This window comes from Dermacentor albipictus, chromosome 3 (assembly GCF_038994185.2).
Source record: "Dermacentor albipictus isolate Rhodes 1998 colony chromosome 3, USDA_Dalb.pri_finalv2, whole genome shotgun sequence".
NCBI lineage: Eukaryota > Metazoa > Arthropoda > Arachnida > Ixodida > Ixodidae > Dermacentor > Dermacentor albipictus.
In genome coordinates this window covers 31,875,655-31,896,549 of record NC_091823.1, presented here as the reverse complement: position 1 = coordinate 31,896,549, position 20,895 = coordinate 31,875,655, and the positions used below count along the sequence as shown (strand labels likewise).

At 44.4% G+C, this 20,895-nt stretch overlaps 1 protein-coding gene across 10 annotated transcripts in view; it reads right to left on the bottom strand.

Annotated features, from left to right (window-relative positions):
* LOC135903133 (treacle protein-like) overlaps positions 1–20,895 on the bottom strand; it is a 63,784-nt gene that overhangs the window by 17,981 nt on the left and 24,908 nt on the right. For 9 of the 10 annotated variants that reach the window (XM_065433542.2, XM_065433551.2, XM_065433558.2 and 6 more), the window contains 5 exons: positions 18,162–18,756; positions 12,041–12,303; positions 7,527–7,715; positions 5,097–5,690; positions 870–1,177 (listed from right to left, as the gene is read on the bottom strand). In XM_065433542.2, coding sequence (XP_065289614.2) covers positions 870–1,177; positions 5,097–5,690; positions 7,527–7,715; positions 12,041–12,303; positions 18,162–18,756 — 1,949 coding nt within the window. The remainder of the gene's footprint in view (positions 1–869; positions 1,178–5,096; positions 5,691–7,526; positions 7,716–12,040; positions 12,304–18,161; positions 18,757–20,895) is intronic. The other variant, XM_065433573.2, reaches the window with a different exon arrangement.

Below are 20,895 nucleotides of genomic sequence, written 5' to 3'. Positions count from 1 at the left end.
CCTTTTGAATGTCGCTACTGGAAAAGATAAATTAAACTTCAACATACTAGAAGTTACTACTTGAGTGATATTGTGAACAAACATTAGGAAGAAATTGCAAGCAATATTTTTGTACCTTGCTTGGGCAGAAACTAGCATGTGTAATGCAGTCCTGCACAGAAGTATGGGGGCCAGAGACCGCATTTTTCTAAGTTTTGCCTGGTTGCCCGGATGTTCTCGCTTTGTTATCACTCCGTTCTTGTCTTGAGTACCCAGATAACAGCTTTGGATTTTGGCTCGAGAGGTCTCTTGAAGGTCGCTGACAATGGGAACTAAAAGCATTTCATGCATAAAACATTGCATTCACACCTAATCATTGGAGAAGCGAGCTACTGCATCAACATGGACTAGTTTCACAGCCTTTTCTGCAGTACCAGGCTATTTACCCAGTAAAACCAACTGGCTAAACCAAGGTACAAAGCTTTTATCAAATGATGAGAGCAATAAAATGCAATCTGGCTGCATAATCGAAGCAAGAACAAAGCAGTGGCAAGTTCAAAATCTATTTGAAAGTGGTCAAAATATGAATGCAGGCCACTGTAGGGCTTGCTTATATCAGCTAAGCTAGTTAACAAGCACAGATTTTTCCCAATGCCAGAGTTTCAAAGCAGCACGTGTCCACATGCATCACAAGCAGCATCCATGCTGCAAAGAACACGATGCTGAAGAACTGTAAGTTCTTTAACAGTGATGTCTATTACATTAGCATGATCATTTATCAATTTACCTTCCACACTCAGTAAAACCAGCCATTGCCCTTGACAAATTAATTCACAAACCTCAATTACAGAATACATGTTGTAGAAAAAGGGCGCTGAATGAATGCCTACCTAGCTGTGCTCGGACGGCCTCGCCGGGGTGACATAGGTGGCGATGAAATGTCAAACAAGTCCCCGTTGGGCGAGAAGTACAACGCTGAGTCTTGGAAGCGAGCAGGAAGTCGGATTGGCCGACGGCTGCGGGTGCTCTGTGCAGACTCGGTGGGCGAAGCTGGGATTATGGGGCTGGGGAGTGACTTTACTTTGGGCTTGCGAGGTGTTTTGGATGTCTCTGCAGTGCTCTCCTTTGTTGTTGCTTCCTGAACCACAGATCCAACCTTCTTCGCCACGTCTGCTCCCTTCTGCGCACTGGCTGCATGCTGTGAGGCAAAAAGTTGCAATGAGTAAATACACAAGCAATGATAAGTGGTGACGTATTCACACTTATCACTGCAGTAAATGCTGCAACAAGAATGATGTAGTGTACAACTGCCGTATATACTGAAGTAAGGGCAGAACCCCCTAACCTAGTAGTACCTGTAACACCTGTAATGAGTCTAATAACTAATTCAAAGTATCCTGCTTTGGCACCATTTCCATTAAGGGCCCAAACTTCCATTATTTTGATCTCAAAATTAGTGTTTGCTAAATAATTCGAACTTGACTAGTCAGCTTCTCTGCAATACATCCATGTTTAGCAATGAAGCATATCTAAAATGGAAAGGGGAGCCACTGTCATGGGACATAGTAGTATGCATTCCTTTATAATACAGGTGTGCACGCACCATTTTTGTTCACAGTTGTGGGGTCTCCTCCGTGCTCTTGGGACAAAGGAACGACAATACAGTAGTGCAAACAATCACAAGGGCATTTATGGCACCTTTCATAGATCAATGTCTGCTAGCCGAGTTGCTATCCACAAAACATGCCGATGGGTGCGCGACAAATCTAGAAGTCCGACTCACCGCGACCGGATAGCGAGCGAATATGTTCGCCCCATGCTGCATCCCAACGCCTGGTCATTCGCGTGTACGGTCACGCGAAGGGTGGCGCGTACAAAGGCAGCCAAGCGAGACGGTCTTGCAGAAGCATGGATCGGCGCACGCACAGCACAGGACGTCCACACCGCTTGCTGTCCCGAACCAAAGAGCAAGCGCCTTCCGCTCCCGCACCCAAATAACCCCGCCGGTAGCAGTGCAACACTCGCGCCATCTCTTGCTCGGCGCTTCAACCACATCGACCGCCGCGGGCGTCACGCAGGCCACGCGGCGAAGCGGGATTGCAGGAGATGGGGGAAAACAAGATATCTGGGGACGCGCGAGAGTCGCGCATCCCCACACAGCACAAGCACCTAGATGCATATTAAGCATACTGGTAGCCATTCAGAGCTGTTCCCAGCATTGCTGTGGTGATTTCAACCCACACTTAACCCACCATGTATGTCTCGTATGTGAGATCTTTAACAAGGCCTGGTATGCATTCCTTAATTATGTGTGCATGAATATGTGCACACCGCACCATGCACCAAGAAGCTGAGCTAAATGATCCTTGTTTCGGGAAAGCTACCGAAAAGGCAGGCAGTAAGGTGCAAAAACTCTGAAGTCAAGGAAGATTCCGCAAAAGCCAACAATAGAGCAGGGGATCTATCTAAAATTTATTCTGAAGGCCTGCCAGTAAACTCATTAGTCGATCTCTGAGCTCATACTGTGACCACAGATGGTACATGTGCACGTGTAAATTAAGGAGCACATGCTATGTCCCACAACAGTAGCACACTTCCCCTGTAGTTTACAACCTACAGCCCCATGCTCGGAAGCAGAGTGTCTTACCCACAGGGCTAAACACCCACTGAATTGAATTCTAGAGTTTTACTTGCTAAAACCACGATTTGATTATGAGGCACGCCATAGTGAGGGACTCCGGATTAATTTTGACCACCAGGGAATCTTTAACGTGCCCCCAACACATGGGACACAGGCGTTTTGGCATTTTGCCCCCCTCGAAATGTGGCCGCCACACATAGGCTTTGATCCCATGACCTCGTGCTTAGCAGCACAACACCATAGCGTCTAAGCCACTGCAGCAGGTCCTAAACACCCACACATGCAGTAGATGACTATATCTGAACCATATGAATGTGTCGTACCAGCAGTACAAAACAAATGTCAAGAACAGTTTCTATGAAGGCGTTCTTGAAAGATTTGGTGATGGTGGAGTAAAAGTAATCTCTAGGACCACATGTAGCGCCGACTCGGAACATTGTAGACATTAGGAAAATTCAGATTTTGCGAAAATTTAATGCCAAAGTCACCACATCCCCTATGTGTTTTGGTGACTACGTGACCTGCCTTCCGTTAAAGCGTCCCTTCACTGACTGAAATGCGGCTAATCTCTGAGTGCTCATGTGCTTCACATTGCACAGAGGGAGAAGCAGTTAATGAGTTGAGAAGAATGATAAATCACGGTCGATAATAATTTGATGTGAATGGATAAGATGCTAATGCGCAATAAGGGCCTATCATGTTCAGAGCAATTCTGATAAGGCTGCTAAGGACCAATAAGGGTTGATAAGAGTGGGATCATGTCCCATAAGGTTGACAAGAACAGACAAGGGTCAATACGGACAGAATTGATGGCGATAAGTTCAATAATGATCAATAAGGATTGATAAGGGTCAGATAGAGTTCGATCAGATTGATAACAACTGATAAGGGTCCAATCTAGTCCGATAAGGTCGATAACAAATGATAAGGTTTGATAAGGGCTTACCTTGGTCGAATCAAGTTTGATAAGATTGATAATGACACCAGGCTGCGTGGAGATGAGCGAGTGGCACAATGCTTACTTACGCATACTTAGACAACTTCAGAGGAGTTTCTGCTGTAATATTTTTGTTTTTTGTTGCGCTGTGCACTACCAGTGGCAGTTTTGCACGTTAGCGCTGGACGGTTAACTGAAGTCACGTGCCATAATCGGTGGTGCTGCAAGCAGTGCACCTGGCGTAGAGGCATTCATGCATGCAATCTTGATTCTCTGGCTTGAAGCGGGGCTGCCTTCAGAGGAAGGGCACACAGGCTTGCATTTGAAATATCAGTTATTTTCACGCCGTACTGCAGTTTGACACTTTGCAGACATTATCGTGACCACATGACCTATGCACCATGTTGGTTTGTTTTCAATGCCTATAGCTGCTGAGGGACCCTTTCTGCCTTTCTGTAAATAAATATTTCTGTACCTCTCTCCCTTTAAGCACATCATTGTGATGAAAGTACAGTAAAACCTCGTTAAACCGTAGTTGGCTGGAGCTCAGAAAAAGAACGTACTAAATGGTAGTACTGCTTCACTGAAATAGCATGAGATCGCCCAGTTATTACATATTTGTGCACAAGATGATTTGTTGTCATGCACACAGTGTGTTTCTCTTTACAAGTTTCTTCTTGAGAGGTATGAAGGCTAGCCGTTCAGCTTTGTGTAGTGCACCTAGGGGCACTGTCACACTGCGCAACAAGTTGGCCAAGAGTGTCTACAAACAATACATTGCTGGCAGCCCTATCATACTAAAGCAATGAATCGTGGGATGTGCATTCTTGTCATTTATCTAAACTATTGATGTTGCAGTGATATGGCAGAGCTGTTGGCAACCTGTAATCTGTAGACAACACTGACCAGCTTGTTGAATCAAAGTAACAGTGCATTTAGAGTTGCCAGGTGAGCTGGCGATGTGCATTAAAAGCAGAAAGCAACCTGGGTGAAGCCTACTCTTAGCATACTGTGGTTATGCAATGGCATTTTGATCGTCACAACAGCATGCACCGCAGAACACCGAACACACTAAACACTGGTGCCCACTTAGCACGATTGCATGCACACCACGAGTAGACTTTAGCTGAAAATTTCAGTTTGGATGCCATTGGAGGTGATAATACTGAAACAGCAACCTCTTCCAATCGTAGAAAACCATTAATAAATGAGTGGAGGTCTTGGGCAAACGTTGCATCGCCATGTTTATGCATGTCAAGCTAACACTATATCCTAACACATTCCTTTACCACACTTGGAATTGTATGCACTCAAGGTCTGCTTTTTGTAAGAATTCCTCTCACTTGATTCTATTCTTTTTATCATCCACTGTTCATGGACAGCTGATCCTGGAAATGGAGTGCCCTCTAGACCAATGTCGAAGTAAAAAAAAAAATGGAATAGAATAATTACATTATCCCAATCCAGGCTTCACTGTATACAAAACCACATCTTACAGAATAACGAGAAAGTGTGATAGATGACGAAAGAAACACAAACACTGGTTGGTCTCACTGCTTGTGCCGCTTTCTGCCCGGCAGTGGCCGGTGAAGGAGTCCCCAGCTTGCCAGAGGTGGCTGATGTCTTCTGAGGCGTGCCACCATCAGCTGGCGAAAGTGCTCGTGCAGCAGCAAGAGCATCCTGCTGGTCCAGTTGCGGGCATAAAAAGCAAGGCTCCACAGGCAAAGCAACTGTGAGCGGGCGGCTACACTGGGTGCTTGCAAGCAGCGCCTGGAGCAGGCGCTTCTGCTCGCTGGTAAGCGGCGTCTCCGGCACCAGCGGGTAGTCGCCGCTGTCCTCGTAGGAGCCGTAAGGCAGCGGCTCCTCAGGAGACGGGTGCGTGGCTGCAGCCGGTTTCTTTGCGGCTGCCGTACTAGTGGGTTTTGGGGGTGTCTCGGCAGCAGCGCACTCCTTCTTCTTAGGGGGTTCCTTTGGAGTAGAGGGCTCCTTCTTTTTGGGCACCTCCTTAGGTGCAACAACAGCCTTGTTTGATGAAGAATCTGGTGCCACCTGGCCACCACGTAACCTGCGGCTTGTCATCGCCAGGAAAGGCGCATCTTCCTCGGCGTCCGTCTTTGCACGCTTCGCCGGAGGCTGAAAAATAAGAAGGAAAAAAAAAATAAAATTAAAGCCAGTTCCACACTTGTAAAATCTGAGGAAACAGCAGAGTTGTGGCTCTCCTGTGTTTACCTTGTGATGTTTTTGTGTGTGTGTGCATCAGCTCAAGTTCGGGATTTGTTGCTCTGCACTGGCGTTGCACCTCCGCTGCTTTCTTCTGATTCTCGGGGTTCGCTTGTCTCCACTGGCATTTCGCTGCTGATCTCTTAGCCCGATGCGAGGGATTATTCGCACTTTGATGGCGCTGGCGTTTCTGGGCGAGCACAGGTTAACATTCTAGCTATTCGGCGTACGCTGTCTCCAGAGCGGGTACGGGCTGGAGTTCACCGGCGAGTGTACTGGGACCTCCTCACTGTTCGGTGTCCATGGTACGAAAGGCCGTCTGATGGGCATGCCCTCTCTTATATTCCCCTCCTCCTCTCCCGCCACCTGGCACGCGTTGTGGCTCGCTCTGAGCAGCGCCCCCCTTCGTGGACGCTCACTGTGGCAGTGGCGCCATCTGTCGGCCCAGCGGGGAACCTTTACCACTTTTGCCCTGCTACTATGCAATCAGCTATTGGAAATGCAATTGAGTGTTCACTAATGCACTGTGCTCTATTAATGCTGCAGAATGTGGAACGGTAGAGGAAAGATGTGTGCTGTAGTTGGCTGCAAAAATAGGGACCGCAATGTTAAGGAATGGAATCAATCCAAGTGACTAAGTTCATGGGGCACTGCTACATAAATAAGGACTGCGCCTGTTACGGGCCCTTCACGATGCACAGCTTTTTGGAGGACAAAAAAAATTCACTCAGACACCAGCGTTTTAATGCTAAAGAAAGTACTTGAAACCTGGAACGTTGGAAGAGTGAGTACGACTCTTACACAGTGACAAAGGGAGTAGTGCCACTTCCTTGCATTGTAGTTTCTCGCATGTTATCTACATGCATCTACCTTAACTCAAAAGCAAATTTACGCCCGCTCTATTGCCAACGTATCAAGAATAAGTGAATGGGCACACACTTGAATCAATGTGCCAAAACATGGCTCAAACGTTCGAAGCTGAATGTTTCGTGATGGTCCACAGAGTTAGCAAGTGAGCAGCAACAATACATTCTTGCTTTAAGCTATTAAAAAGTATAGGACATGTATGTTCCAAGCCTTGTGCACAGCAAGAACAAATTTATCACAACTGTGCATATCCGTGAGCGGTTAGGCAGAAAATAAACAATCAGACAGTTACTGCATGGAGGAGTTTACGGAGTCAGAAACATGACAAGCCATTGCTTCAAAGTGCTTGCCAAAAAGAATGAAGAACAGAACACACTGATCATTAGTTAATTTATCAGCAGAAGTTTGGACAACTTGGAATACATTTCTAACCCCGCTTTTAGTACGGGCACTGTAAGTGTCACTCCTGCCATTTGGACGAGGCATGATTAGGTTCGAAGGCGGTTATCTGTCCTCTATATTTCTTTCCCTCTATAATATATTAAGTCAAACAACCCCCCGTTTGACTTAATATATTGAATACAAGTTGACCATTGACCACAACATGCTATGCTGGCAGAAAATTATGAGCATCATACAATAATAAGCACAGCAGACTTCTTAATCATTTAATTTGCAAAAATATCAGTAAGCTTCCCTGTAGAGAAGATACCGAAAAACTCCCAAATGCTTTTTTTGAGTGAATGCATGAATCAATCGAAGTTTATTGAAAGGAATGGCAATTCAGAAGGATGCAACTGGAAAAGTAGTCAGACAATCATCAACAGACACTTCATATGTCAATCTGCCCGAAAAGTGTGATGAGCCAAGAAGGACTGTCACCTTGGGCAAAGGGGCTGCAACTGTTGCAGCAGCAGCAGGTTTGGATGGAGACGGGGAAGGTGCCTCCAGTTCCTCTGCTGCTTTGTCGCTGGTTGCACTGCTCTGACGCCGGCGCCGAGCAGTAGCAGACGCACTTGTCTTCCAGTGCTCGGTCCGTGCAACACCATCTGTGCGCCCATTCTCTGCAGCCTGAAGGAGGGGGCAATGAATTCCACAGCATTACTGCGTTTCCTTGTGCAAAAGCCACAGTCTTTTAATATTCTGGAAACTTGGCAGCGTGCGGGTTGTACATATATAGCTTACATTTGTACACACGGCTTATAGCCTGGCTTTAAACTATGATTGCCACCCGTATGACTGCGCCATTTTTGCGCAGTAAAACTTGCTTGGGAGTTGGTGCTAGTCCACATTTGTCATGCTGTCCCTGTCTTGCTGCAAAGTCTATTATTTCCTGACAATACCTACTGCACTTAGACTGCCGGAGAGAATCAATGCTCCAATGATGACTTATTCGTGAAAACTTTATTTAATAGTCTTCATTGTTTTTCTGCTCCAGTCACTGAGCGTACTCAGCCTGCACAGATGCCTGTACTCATGCGAAAGCCCTCTGGTGAAATGTTTACCTTACAACATGCATACAACAGTGCCAGAACTCAAGATCAGCTCGAACACACAAGCAGACAATTATCCTTGCATTTTTAATTTAAGCATCATCATGCACTGACAATGCACCAACAATGACTACAGCAGTGCTAGAAGAAACCTCGGCAAAAAGTTGCTGACAGCTTGGTAAAAATACTTATCGACACAAAATGAGACCAAAGGATACCAACAAGATAGTGAACATCGGAGAACTTTGTGTCACAGCTCTGTATCACAGGGTTCTCCTGTCATATCAGAAGAAGCCAACAAACACTGACACTAAGAACAACATAGGGGAAATTACTTGTGCTTAATAAATGAAATAAAGAAACGATAAATCAATTGAAATTAAAGTGGATGAAAAAACAACTTGCCGCAGGTGGGAACCGAACCCTCAACCTTCACATTTCGCGTGCGATGCTCTACCAATTGAGCTACTGCGGCGCCGTTTTCCCATCCACTTTCTTGGGTATTTGTGTGTCCTAGTAGAACCCTGGGAGTGTTAGCCAGCGCCGCCACTCACAGACCTTGGCGGCGGACGTGGCACGTCCTTTTTACCGCAGGCGTCACGAGAACGTGATCTTTTTGGGTGAAGGCAACTGGTGAATAAACCCACATATGCTACCTGAAGGCATCAATGTTGCCGGATTCGAGACCCTCGTTATGTAATAAACGAGAAGAAAGAGGCGCTCGACACAGGAGAACCCTGTGCCAAAGTTTATGAGGAACCATAAACTTTGAGGCCAGGCCATACAAAAGGAATAACACAGGACACAGCTGGCAAAGAGGGTTTTTAGCTACGATCAGGCAGTCAACCAAGGGCGCGATTGGAGATTGTTCGAAACGGGCATTCAGTTGGCATTCAGTTTTGCCTCATGCGATTGGCTTAGCCCGTGCCGAGTGAAGGTTTTGTATGCCACAGATTTCAATACAAATTCCTTGCTTCATGCAAGTTAGATGGCTGTATCAAGATTGTACAAACTACTGTATTCATTTGTGTAAAGCTTGCACTTAGTTTTTCCCCGGATTTTTCACTGGTTTTTGGCCTTGCATGAGACAAGGCTGTGGCTACTAACTGCAGCCTTGAACTGCACTCAGGCTGCTATGCAGAATAATGCAAGCACTGGCGGCCCGCTATGAAAACGTTTACGCATTACAGTCGTCAATGAACAATGCCGCGAAAATGTCCAAATAATTTGGCAGTCCGAAATATACAAAATGGGATGGTAAAATCGATTCCATTGTAGTTTAGAGTGCCAGCACAGCAAAAAATTTGTTTGCAGACATTTGCTCAGTGTTGTGCTCCATTAAAACAAAATTTACTCGAAATTTTTTGATGACCGAGACCACAGGTGTGTTTCATGTTCACCTATCGTGCTGTCCAACATTCGTTGCCAGTCATCATGAAGTGCAGATAATGCGCATGTGACCTTGTCTCTACCACACTACCAGTTCAGGCTCTGCTTTGCAACGGAGTTCAGAGCTCTACTGGCTTTATGCACACACTGGAGCTTACCCCGTTCCATTCAAACCCCACGTTATGCCTGTGGGCATTAGTGCAGTCCTTGCACATTATCTAATGCCCGATTACCGAAGTGGTCTACTGATACAAACACCTTAAAGGCGAACTTCCTACAAATACCTTGCCACCCACCAAACCTGCCAGATAGGCTTAACAAAAGCACCACTTTGCCAGTGTCTGCGACCGAAGTTGCCGTTTGGTGCCTAGTGTGGGATACAGTGTTAGATATGACTGTCGTCGGCAGGACCAATGGCATCTAGTAGAGGCGTGTGCAAATTACCAGCATGTGGGTATGCACACGATGCTTTGAACTTTATTAATTTTTTTTTCCATAAACATTTTTTCATTCCAAGGAGGCCTTGATATGGGCCTCAGATGAGGGCAGGCTTTACACAAATAAATGTAGTATAAACTGCATGTGCTCACATAACCCAATAAGCTGGGCTTAGTTTCTGCATTGAGATTCCTACTCAAATTATTAAATGGACATCTAGCACTGTAGTCATTCAATACCCGTGGGAAACGTGGGAAGTACATGTGTATTTCTACAACTGGGCATGGCTTTTTTGAGAAAGCTGCAGCTTCTTTTATCATCCTTTGTGGTTCAGGTGTTGCGTGTGTGTTGCACAGCACTTCTTTAGAGCAGTGAGGTGTTTCACATTGATAACTACTTAGTTATGTAATTTGTAATGCATACATTAAGTCTCGACACTTCCGATTATGCCTGCCACTTAGATCCATATTGTTTTCAGGCAGTGACACTCACCATAGGTAACTATTTTAGATGATTCAAAATGTTTTTCTTACTTGTAATGCTCTCTAAACAACACAATGGTAGAAGTTAAAGGAAAAATGAGTCTAATCATTGCCAGACCGCACATCTGAGGGGACAATATTAGCTTAAAACATGAAACAAGATGGTAGTTTGAAGCCAATTAAAAACAAGAGCTAGTGCACTGCAGTGCACTAGCTCTGCAAAGGAATTACCTTATTTACTCAAATCTAGACCAGCTCCGATTCTAAGCTGACTGCGAATGTCCGAAGCCAGAAAAAATAAAAAAACTTACTTTGAATGAAAGCCGAACAAAAAAGTGAGGGCAGCGTTCACGAAATGAAAACAGCGTTTATTTAATATGAACATGCCGAGCTCACTCCATGTCATGATCGCTGCAAGCCTCGTACGCTTGAGAATGTGCGCAAGCTCGCGTCCGTGCTGAAACGCGGCATGAGCTCGAAGAACAGCTTCTCTGTTATGGCACACTTACCTTCCTTATTGCTGTCATCTCCTCATTGTGACAGATGCGAAAAGCACCTCCCATTGCCCCCTTCAACGACGGGCACTTTTCCCATTGATGCTCAAGCCCCACCCGGCTTGAATGTTTGACGATGCCTTTGCGGCTAGCACAACTTTTTGTTTGTGGCATCGCCTGTTTGGTGCTATTACAATAATGCCATGCTGCATGCCAATACGACACCAAGGAGGTTAAAAAAAATTGCTAGAGTGGAAGCTCCCATAGCTTCTTACCAGGAAAGGTGAAGGCAATGCTTGCCCATCCTTCACCTTGTCAGGTCACCTCAGCTTAGAAATTAAGTGATTTCACTCTGTTATTGTAATGCTAGGCTAATTTGAAAATAAAAGCCGGTAGTTTGCAACAAAAATAATAATTTCTTCTGAATACTGAGAACTTTCTTCCCAATAAAATACGGCAAGATATGCAGATTTCACACTAAAACCAGTAATACAGAGATACACGTAGATAAGTATAAGTATTTGACGGGTAAAATAAACCATGATTAACCAAGGAGGTTGATTCGCTCACTGGAAGTGTGCGAAAAACGCTTCTTCACCATTTTTTATTGTTTAATCATAGTTTTATTGTGCACGTCCTGTGCGGCTTCACTTTTGGAAAATCGTTTCCACCCCAGCAGTTGTTCTTTAACCTCCTTGTACGACACAGGTCAAAATGGTGACATCACTCATGTACTTCAGTTGGCTGCTGGCACGGCTATAGTAGTGGCTGCGATACTGACTTTTCTAGATGGTGCTAGTTATGCAGCATATTTGTCATTTTCAATTACAAACTTGAGCACGTTTTTAAAATCCTCGATCCTCGAAGTTTGGTATATGATTATTTGAAGAGACTGTCGGCCTAGATTTGAATAGAAACGGTAATTAAATTAAATTATGGGGTTTTACATGTGAAAACCACAATCTGATTATGAGGTATGCTGTAGTGAGGGACTCCAGAAATGTGGACCACCTGGGGTTCTTTAGCGTGAACCAAAATCTAATTATACATGGGTTTTTTTCACATTTCGCAAAAGGCAAAATGAAGCAAAATGCACTTGCCCGTGGCCTGACATAACGTCGTGATGGACGAGCTGTCATCTCCCTGGTCGGGCCCACCTGCCTGGATGCCGCCTCAGGGGGCTGACGTGCAAGGACTGGGTTGCTGAGTGCAAGCACTCCCTGCCCCTCAGGCAGCGGCACAATGTTGGGGTTAAGCTGGGCCAGCTGGCCCACTCGCAGCTCCGACTGGTGCTGCAGGAACTCGTCCAACTTGGAGCTCAGGAAGGCACAGCGCACACCCTTGGACATCGACGCCTCAGGCGCTGTGCAAGAACAACAGAAGGCCTCGTGTCAATGCACTTGGCTAACAATTAAAAAATTACACGGCTTAATGTGCCAATGTAATACACACGGGCAATGAGAGACGCTGCAGGGGAAGGGCTCCAGATTATCCCCTTAATGCATAAATTTTTATTTTCATGTGAAAAAATTAAGAAATTATTTGTTTAGGACAGATATGCCTAAACAAACATTAATTTTCAAAGGAAATGCTTGGTGGCGATTTTGAGCCAAAGTTTTTGCATATCATATGTGATACACCAAGCAGTTATGAGTATATTTATGACCATGCAGAAAGACATTTAAATTGCCGAGAACTTTCAAAAGATACCAGAATCATTAAAAAAAAACTTTAAATATTGCTTTAAAAATACAGTATACTTCTTGTAGCTCCAGCTAGAACAAGCTTGTTTCAAAATGTGATCATGTCATTCTTGATAAACATAAAAATAGCTCCAATATCAAGGTTAGATCATTTATAAATCTTGGTTTTATGTAACTTTTTGCTTTAGATAGCGTTTGGGAGCTTGACATAAGCCAAGACAAAACCGTCCTCCTACAAGAGTTATTTCTTGCTGCTGTTATTAGCTCTCAGAACATGACAGGCCCCATGATATCGTCATCATAAACACTGCTGGAATATTTATTTACAGTTTCATCCCTGCCAATAACGGTGATAAGAAAAAAATAAAGCTTGTACAAACATTAGCACCAAATTTTTTCTTTTGCAAAGAACAAATGTCTTCTTTCCTCTACAAAACAACCCATCACTGCATGCTGTATCATATATGATACAGCAATTAATGCTTGCCTCACAAAACCACAAAAACGTCTTTCTCAATCAAAACAACACAGTAGACCAACAAGCAGCAAACAATCACCCTGGTATTTTTATGTGTGCTGATTTCAGGGGCATAAATTGAGCAAATAACCTATTTACTTCATTTTTGCATGTTCTGTGTCGAGTTGCCCCAAACACTAAAAAAAGAATATTGAACTCAAACATTATTCAGAGTGATAGAGGACCTAGATTCCGGGTGAATATGTAGGATTTTCTTCTTTTTCGATTCTTCATTGTGCAAGAAGATGTTTTGTTTCTATTGCGTATGATAAACCATGGGGAAAGGGGTTACTTTTGACCAACCAGGGCTCTTTAACACACACTAAAATATAAGCACACAAGTGCTATTTCATTCCATTCGCATCAGAACATGGGCATCGTGGAACTCATGACCTCATATTCAGCAGTGAAATGCCATAACCACCCCCCCTCCCCCCATGGCAAATTCAATGCATTTTGCTAATGACAACAGCTAGTGGAAGGAATTTCTAGGCACATTTAGTGCACGCATGTGTGGAGCTACAATTCAAACGCTGTATATGTAATTATGTAGTTGCTCTGCATTACGAAGCTGAAACACTTTACTTTTCACAATGTGTCAATAATTCGTCATAATATGTTGTTATTTTCATTAGGCATGTGTTTTACCTTTTAATCAAGACACGAATATGTGGTATCTGGTGCGCATTTCCGTATAGGCATTCCATCAGAAAGATAAGTTGGGTTTGTTTTCACACCAGCACAGAAAGAGCTGAAGTTATACCTGCACACCACTCTCTCACTTCTTCCACAGTCTTGTTAGGAAAGTGCAACAGCTTCCAAAGAGTAATCAGTCAGAACTGTTAGGATGCTTTTTAAACGCATTATTAGCCTGATTAGGCTTAAAGAATAGGGGTGCGCAAACATCAAAATTGTTTACAACAATCAAATATGACTACCTAACTTCGAATATTGAATAATGATACACAGATGGACTTATTAGATAGTTTCTTTACTTTAACATGTTGAATTCCTGCAATTATGTCACCAACAGCAAAAAAAAAAAAAAGACTAGTAAGCCATTACAGTAAAATCTTGTTCATTTAACCCATGCTAATTCACAACTGAGTTATTTCATACTATGTATGGTCTTGCCACCCTGTGCATTATTATACACCATATCAAATGCCCACAAACACAAAAGCACTTGGCCCTGTGTCATTTGGCATTTAGTTCATTTGTCATAACAAGCGTTATTAGGCTAAGGAGCATGAGTTAAGGAGCATGAGTAGTGCTACGAAAGTAATGACAAATGAGCAAGGCACAAGCTGCGCTAACACCCAACTAAATGAAGTGGTGGTGTACAATTTGTTATGAACACTGCCCAAGAAAGAACCACTAGTCTTCTCCTTTGCCTGCGTTTCATACTACCATGCGTGGAAGACTCCTGCAGCACAGAACTTGCCAGCAAGCCTCTTCATTCTTTCCCTTCAGTGTGTGCAGTGTGTGACATCTGACCAACTCATTGGCATTGAAATACTGCCTTTGCAAGAACAAACCACCACCAATACAGTAAGAACCCTGCTGCTGTGTTCCCGGGTGCAGTGTCTTCCTGGTTGTTACGTCATTTTTGGCTGGTCCCGGCACAGCTCTCATAGGATCCAATGCATTGGGAACCCAACTGTTGCGCCGCAACTGTGGCACCATTCCCGCATTATACGCTGTGAACTACCACTCCACGCTGGCTCAAGCGGCCATGTTAACTTTTCATGTAGCATGGCTTGGTGGCTTGACAATAGGATTGGCCACCCAATGTGCTGGGGGTGACACCTATGGCATTTTCAGTTTCCGCCAGCAAAAGCATGGCTTTTGAGACCCGTATTTACCATCTAAAGATGGCATCTATGACACGTTGGAGCCCTAAAATTGGTTTTGGCACATACTACCCAAGCGAAAAAATATGTTCCATATAAAGTCCAAAGGCTATATCATCGTCGCTGTGCGCCATATGCTGTATGTGCGAGTGAAAGCTTGCAAGGGGAGCCAACGATCGTGGCTCAATCTCGCAAGCACAAGGGTGGAAAGTGGGAGGGGGCAGTGATGAACTCTGCCAGCGACTGCGAGCAACTGCGAGCCAGCAACTGCCAGCACGGCCGAGCAGGCCACATCTTGGATATGATGTGCGTTGAGGGCGGTGTCTAGGTGTGCCAAAAGCTCATCCCTTTGTGCATGCTGTGTTGTCACCGCTGTTACGGTTCACTTTGTGCAACAATGAATGGAACAGATGCCAAGTGCCTGAGACACGACGTGTCTAATCGTAATGCCAGTCAACATGAAAAGACTTGTCCCGTTGGGTGTACGCAATGGGATTATGCGTCAATGCAAATCCTACTCTCCTTTGTCCTATGTTCACCCCCTCTATGCCAGGCAGTGGTTTCTCTCTGAATTCCCAAGTGTGGGTTGACCATTGTGTTGACCCGATGCGACCTGCTCTCACCACCTCTAAGGCAGTGAGCGGTTTCTCTCCGAATTCCTCTGTTTGGGCTGACCAGTGTGCTGACAAGGCCCTTTACCAGGGAGTAAGCGAGCATAAAGTTGCCCGGATGGTGTAGGGTATAAGAAGGGTAGCGAAACGCCACATAAAAATCTTCTCTGCCCCTGCGTGCAGGAGCACGCACATTGAATGTTTTTGTACTATTTGTCTTGGAGTGCACCGCTCACCAGTAACAATTTTTTAAACTTCTGTTATTTGTTTTTACATCATCTCATCTTCCCTGCTGGACCCTATCTGACGATCAGTCTGGCTCGAGCTCCAAGCAGACACTGATGAAGGTCGCTCAAACCCCGTCCCTGTAACAACTGGTGGCAGCCTTGACACAATTCAGTTTGCGTTGAAGCGATGGAGAGTATGAAGGTCACTTGGCTAGCTGCTGCTGCCACGCTTCCTCGCGGCAGTGTTTTGATGGTGTCTGCGGTCATCAAGTGTGATGTGTTCATGTTTGCCTGTGCACGCTGACACCATGCTTGTTAATTTAGTTAATAAGCGAATGTTTACAAGTTTATACGGCCGATGAAACTGCTATCCTTACTTTGTATAGATGTACACAAATTCGCCATCGCAATCGAAGCTTTGCCTTTCAGGCAACGCTGCGATTTATTTTCAAAAGTAATAATTAAAATAAATTTGTGTGCAGTTCACCACTACTCTTAGTTCTAATTTTTTCCCCATTTCTCGGCTATTACGTTTTTCCTGTTTTTTTAACGATCTTGTGAAAAACCTGTCGGCAGAATTCTACTGTAACACAGGGTGCAAAGGTGGGGATGGAGCCTATGCGCATTTTGCTTGAACAAAGCAAAATGCTACTCATAACACCAGTCAAAGATGTGTAAATGCACCCATACTTCAATATTCATAACAGTGCCTTTTAACATACTGTCAATGACAAATTTTTCAGAGATGCCTGATAACTTGGGCAGCTTTACAGCACCGCCACATACCCATTAGAGCTAATGTATAATGGTGTCTGAAATTTTAGACCCAAAACCCTTCTATGTTAGATTTATCACTTTTTGGTGTGACCGCAAGTCCGAAACGGTGTTAACTGAAGCCACCACCGCTGCCATGTTGATTATCTCACAGCCTCAAACCAGTCTCTCACACACCTATCCGATGGCAGGAGTAGCGGCAGTTTTCTGCTGTTATTAGGACTAGCATTTTCTATGTTTGCTACCAACCTTCCTGCGGTCCGGTAGTGTTTTTAATCTTATGCATTCACCGCTGTCAGCAATGGTGCCAACTTCACCTTCGTAATCCTCCCCGACGGTGTCAAATCACGGAAAGCACAGCAAGGGGGATCCAAGTTGCACAATGCCGTTTCCCGAAAGTCAGCTTCGCCGCAATACAGCGGCCTTACGCAGTCAAGCATATGCAATTTAATGCGGTCAAGCATACCATGGGTGCTAAAGGGCTACTGCCACGGGACACAAGATGTGTTTTATTATACATGTGCGTACCTCCCGTTTTCTGTCACAGTACGAGCACCGAGATGCCTAATAAGTGTACTGTCAGGCTTTTGAAGCTACTTCGGACGTGGGTGCGGTGGATTGGGCCCTCGAGGACAGTTAAAGGATGCATTCATTTTTTCAGACTGCCCGATTTTCCAACGTTTTTGCTGTCTCTGAAGGTTCAAAAAATCGGATGTTGACTGTATTGCATTGGTGCACAGGCATGGTGGTAATGCCCATCACCCTTAACATATGCACAAGTCCTGGGTCCTGCTCAAGCAGGTATCACAGTAACAGATCACCTATAACTGATTTGCACAGTGAGGCTATTATACGGTGATCATTGGGAGTATGTACTCCCATACCCCCACGAACGACGTTCTCATTGCAGTTGGGCTCCTTTGCTCAATCGCCTCCATTCCTTTCCATTGGGCTAGGAGGAGCCCTCGCTATTCACAGATCAGTGCCTCTTGCAACCAAAGGGTAGGCTTTCTTGCAGAGCTTACCTCAAGTACTAAATTCTGTCGTGATATGTACATGCTAGCACAAAATTGGGCAAACATCCGCAGGTTAAATAGGAAGAAAAGAAAACATCCATTTGCTTCTGCACGGCTGCCAATACATTCAATTTGCTTTGAATACTAATATTATATCAACTATTCAAAAATGTTACTATAATTTCTAATCTAATGAGAAAAAGCTTAGTCAGAAAAAATACAGTGGCAGCGGGGGAAAATGAAAATAGTAATAATAAAAATACAGCATGGCACTGCCTACACTTCTACATGATGCATGCAAATGAAAAAAGTACATACAGCTAAAAATATATATGAATAGAACAGCAGCCTGGCAATCAAAGCATGGCAGACAGTCACCACCAATTTGCATGAATTAACTACGCATCAATGAGGTCCGGATATTTAGACGACAACCAAGAGTCTCGAACTCAACTGCAGAGGAAAGGACATGGGAAGAATGCTCAACACAGAATGTCTTATGCAACACAGAGGCACTGACCTTGCAAGTTCTCCTGCTTAACTTCAACCATCATGCTCCTTGCTTCAGGCTTTGGTACTTCCTGGTTTGATGCCGAGCGCTGGCCTTCGCTCGCCGCTGCAGCAGCTGCGGCTGCTGCTGCCGCTGCCCTCCGTGTCATTAATGCAGGTGGCTCTGGCTTCTCTTCATCCTGATGGCGCCATGCCTGTTCATTCATCTGGTCCATGACCCAGCGTGTCGTGTGGTCTGCTGCCTGGTCTGAACCAAATGCCTTACGGCGCCACCCCTTGATCTTGGTGATGTCTGTCGTCTTGCGCGGAAGCACAACCACAGGCTGCCGCTCCTCCGTCCAGTCTGACTCACGCCACTCCTCGTCGGCTGCCCCAGACCGCGCCACAGAGGAAGGTGCCGATCCGTCCGGGGAGCGCGGCTCGTGATACTGCTCTTCGAGTAGTTGGTCCATGGAACGAGCAAACTCGTTGAGGTCCTCCACACTAGAGAAACTAAAGAAGTCCACACCATCAATACTGTCCACCTCCACACTTCCCTGGAATCGGCTCAGGAGAAGCTGCGTCGTCTGCTTAGACACCACCTCCTCAGCCTCCTCTGCAGGCCCCTGCAATCGAGTGTAATTCAGGCACAGAGCGCCCACTCAAATGTTCCATTGCAATGCTTTGCTGCATGTGCCCAAGCTGCCCAAAGCAAGAACCTACATTCTGTTAAGGCACTGCACCAACCACCTGGATGCACAACCAGTAAGCTGAACATGACCTTTTACCTAGAAAGTCAGCAGGACGAGCGTCTGAATAGACTTTTTAAAAAAATGCACTCAGTTCTTTATAACTGGCACAAAAGTTGAAGTAGTAAATTGAGCCCAGTGCACTCACTGCATTTAAACACAGATTTATATGTTAAGAGGAAGCTTTAGCTTGCGGGCTCCTATTTAAATAAATGTGAATGGAGAAATCTTTTTTCTTGGAAATTACAGCACCAAATTTGATGAGGTTTGCTACATTTAAAAGAAATTCTCACGATGCCGTTTCTGTATTCTTTTTTTTTTATTTTTTTTAAATCATGGGTAGCATTGTCTTTGTGTTCTTGCTTATGAACTTGGATTGTGAAATAGCAGTTTTTGTGTCATGACCAGTGAACTACTCACGGGAACTCATTATTGGGTGCTTTTGCATAGCTATCGCTTTGTTATCCCAAGAGTGTTGATTTCTTTAATGCATATAAGAGCAGAGTAGTAGTTTCCACCTCTTTAAACACATTTAATGCAAAAACAAAGTTAAAAATCTAGTGACAGCAAGAAGCAGCTTTTTTTTTATCTAGGCCTTCAATTTTTAAAATAAACTTTGTCGAAAGTAGCAAAATTTCAAAAAAAAAAATCATCTGTTTCGATTACAACTCTAAGCCAGCGATAAAATGCGGTATCACAATTCTGTAAGTTGCACCTAATTATAATCTAGAGCGGAGGAATTTGATGTATTATACACCGCTCTGAAATACACACACACCAATAATTCATAAGATTTTTTCAAAACCCTTGTAAAACATTGTATCAAATTCCCATCAGCTTTAAATTGATACATCATATTTGCACATCCTAAATGCTCGACAGATGGGAACTGCAATATCTGTTTTGGGTGCAGAGTTACAGATTTAACTTAGTGTTTATATTTTATTTAACTTACCAATGTACGGCAATTTGTGCAAAAAATTGTAGGGCTAAATCAGAATTCTGCTTCCTACAGTCACTAGAATATAACTTTCTCACTCAAGTGCAACAGATTTCATTCAAATCGGACCAGCAGCCTTCTCGTCAAAGCATTTCTGCATCTAACGTGTATTTGAACAGGCAGAATCGGAGTTGGTCCATAGTTAAGCTTTCTCTGCTACAGCCATAATACAGACTCCACACTTATAGTAGCTGAAGGGCACTAATAAGCAAGTTGGCACATGAATGCTTCGACACACACTCATGCACTGACACTCTCACTGTGCACAGGGCCATACCTAGGAATTATTTTCGGGCAGGGCTCTGCAGACATAACGGTGGCTATCTTGAACGATTTATATTACCTTATTTTCATGTGTCAATCAACCACAGTGCTGACATAAGATAGTGGAAATATATAATGCATTACCGACGTGATAGTTATAATGACACATATGTAAGTTGCGCTAAGAAGTATATTGGCGTGGCCATAATTTCAAGGTGTGTCAGGACACCCTAAGCCTCCTTCTAGTTATGGGCCTGATTGTGCAGTATCCCAAAAATCTTTTCACTTAGAAAAAAGCTGTATTTTCAAGTGATCAGTTGGGGTATGTTCATGATAGAGAGTAGAGCTTCCAAAGTGAGCAAAATTAAATTGCTGCAGGAACACAAAGTTTTTTTGCACTGCATCGGAAAAGCAACTCTCGGCTAAACACACACAGCTCATGCCTTCCCAAATGCACCAAGACTTCAGGCACTTCCTTTGTGTATCTTTTGCTCTAAGGAGCTCGCCACACACAACTTCCACCTTGCACTCCTGGTCAGCTTGCAGCAAAACAAGTGTACCTACGTGCCCAAAGTACCCAGTTGGTTTCACACAACACCTGGTTTTCCACCCTCCCTGTGCTGCAAACTTTTCTTTATCTCGTGCTGCTCAGGCCACTTTCCCTGCTGTTAGATACGGGGCTGTTTCCTGAGCCTGCTTCGAGTTCACAAGACCACATCGAATCGCACCACAGCTAATTAAGGAGCGCAGAA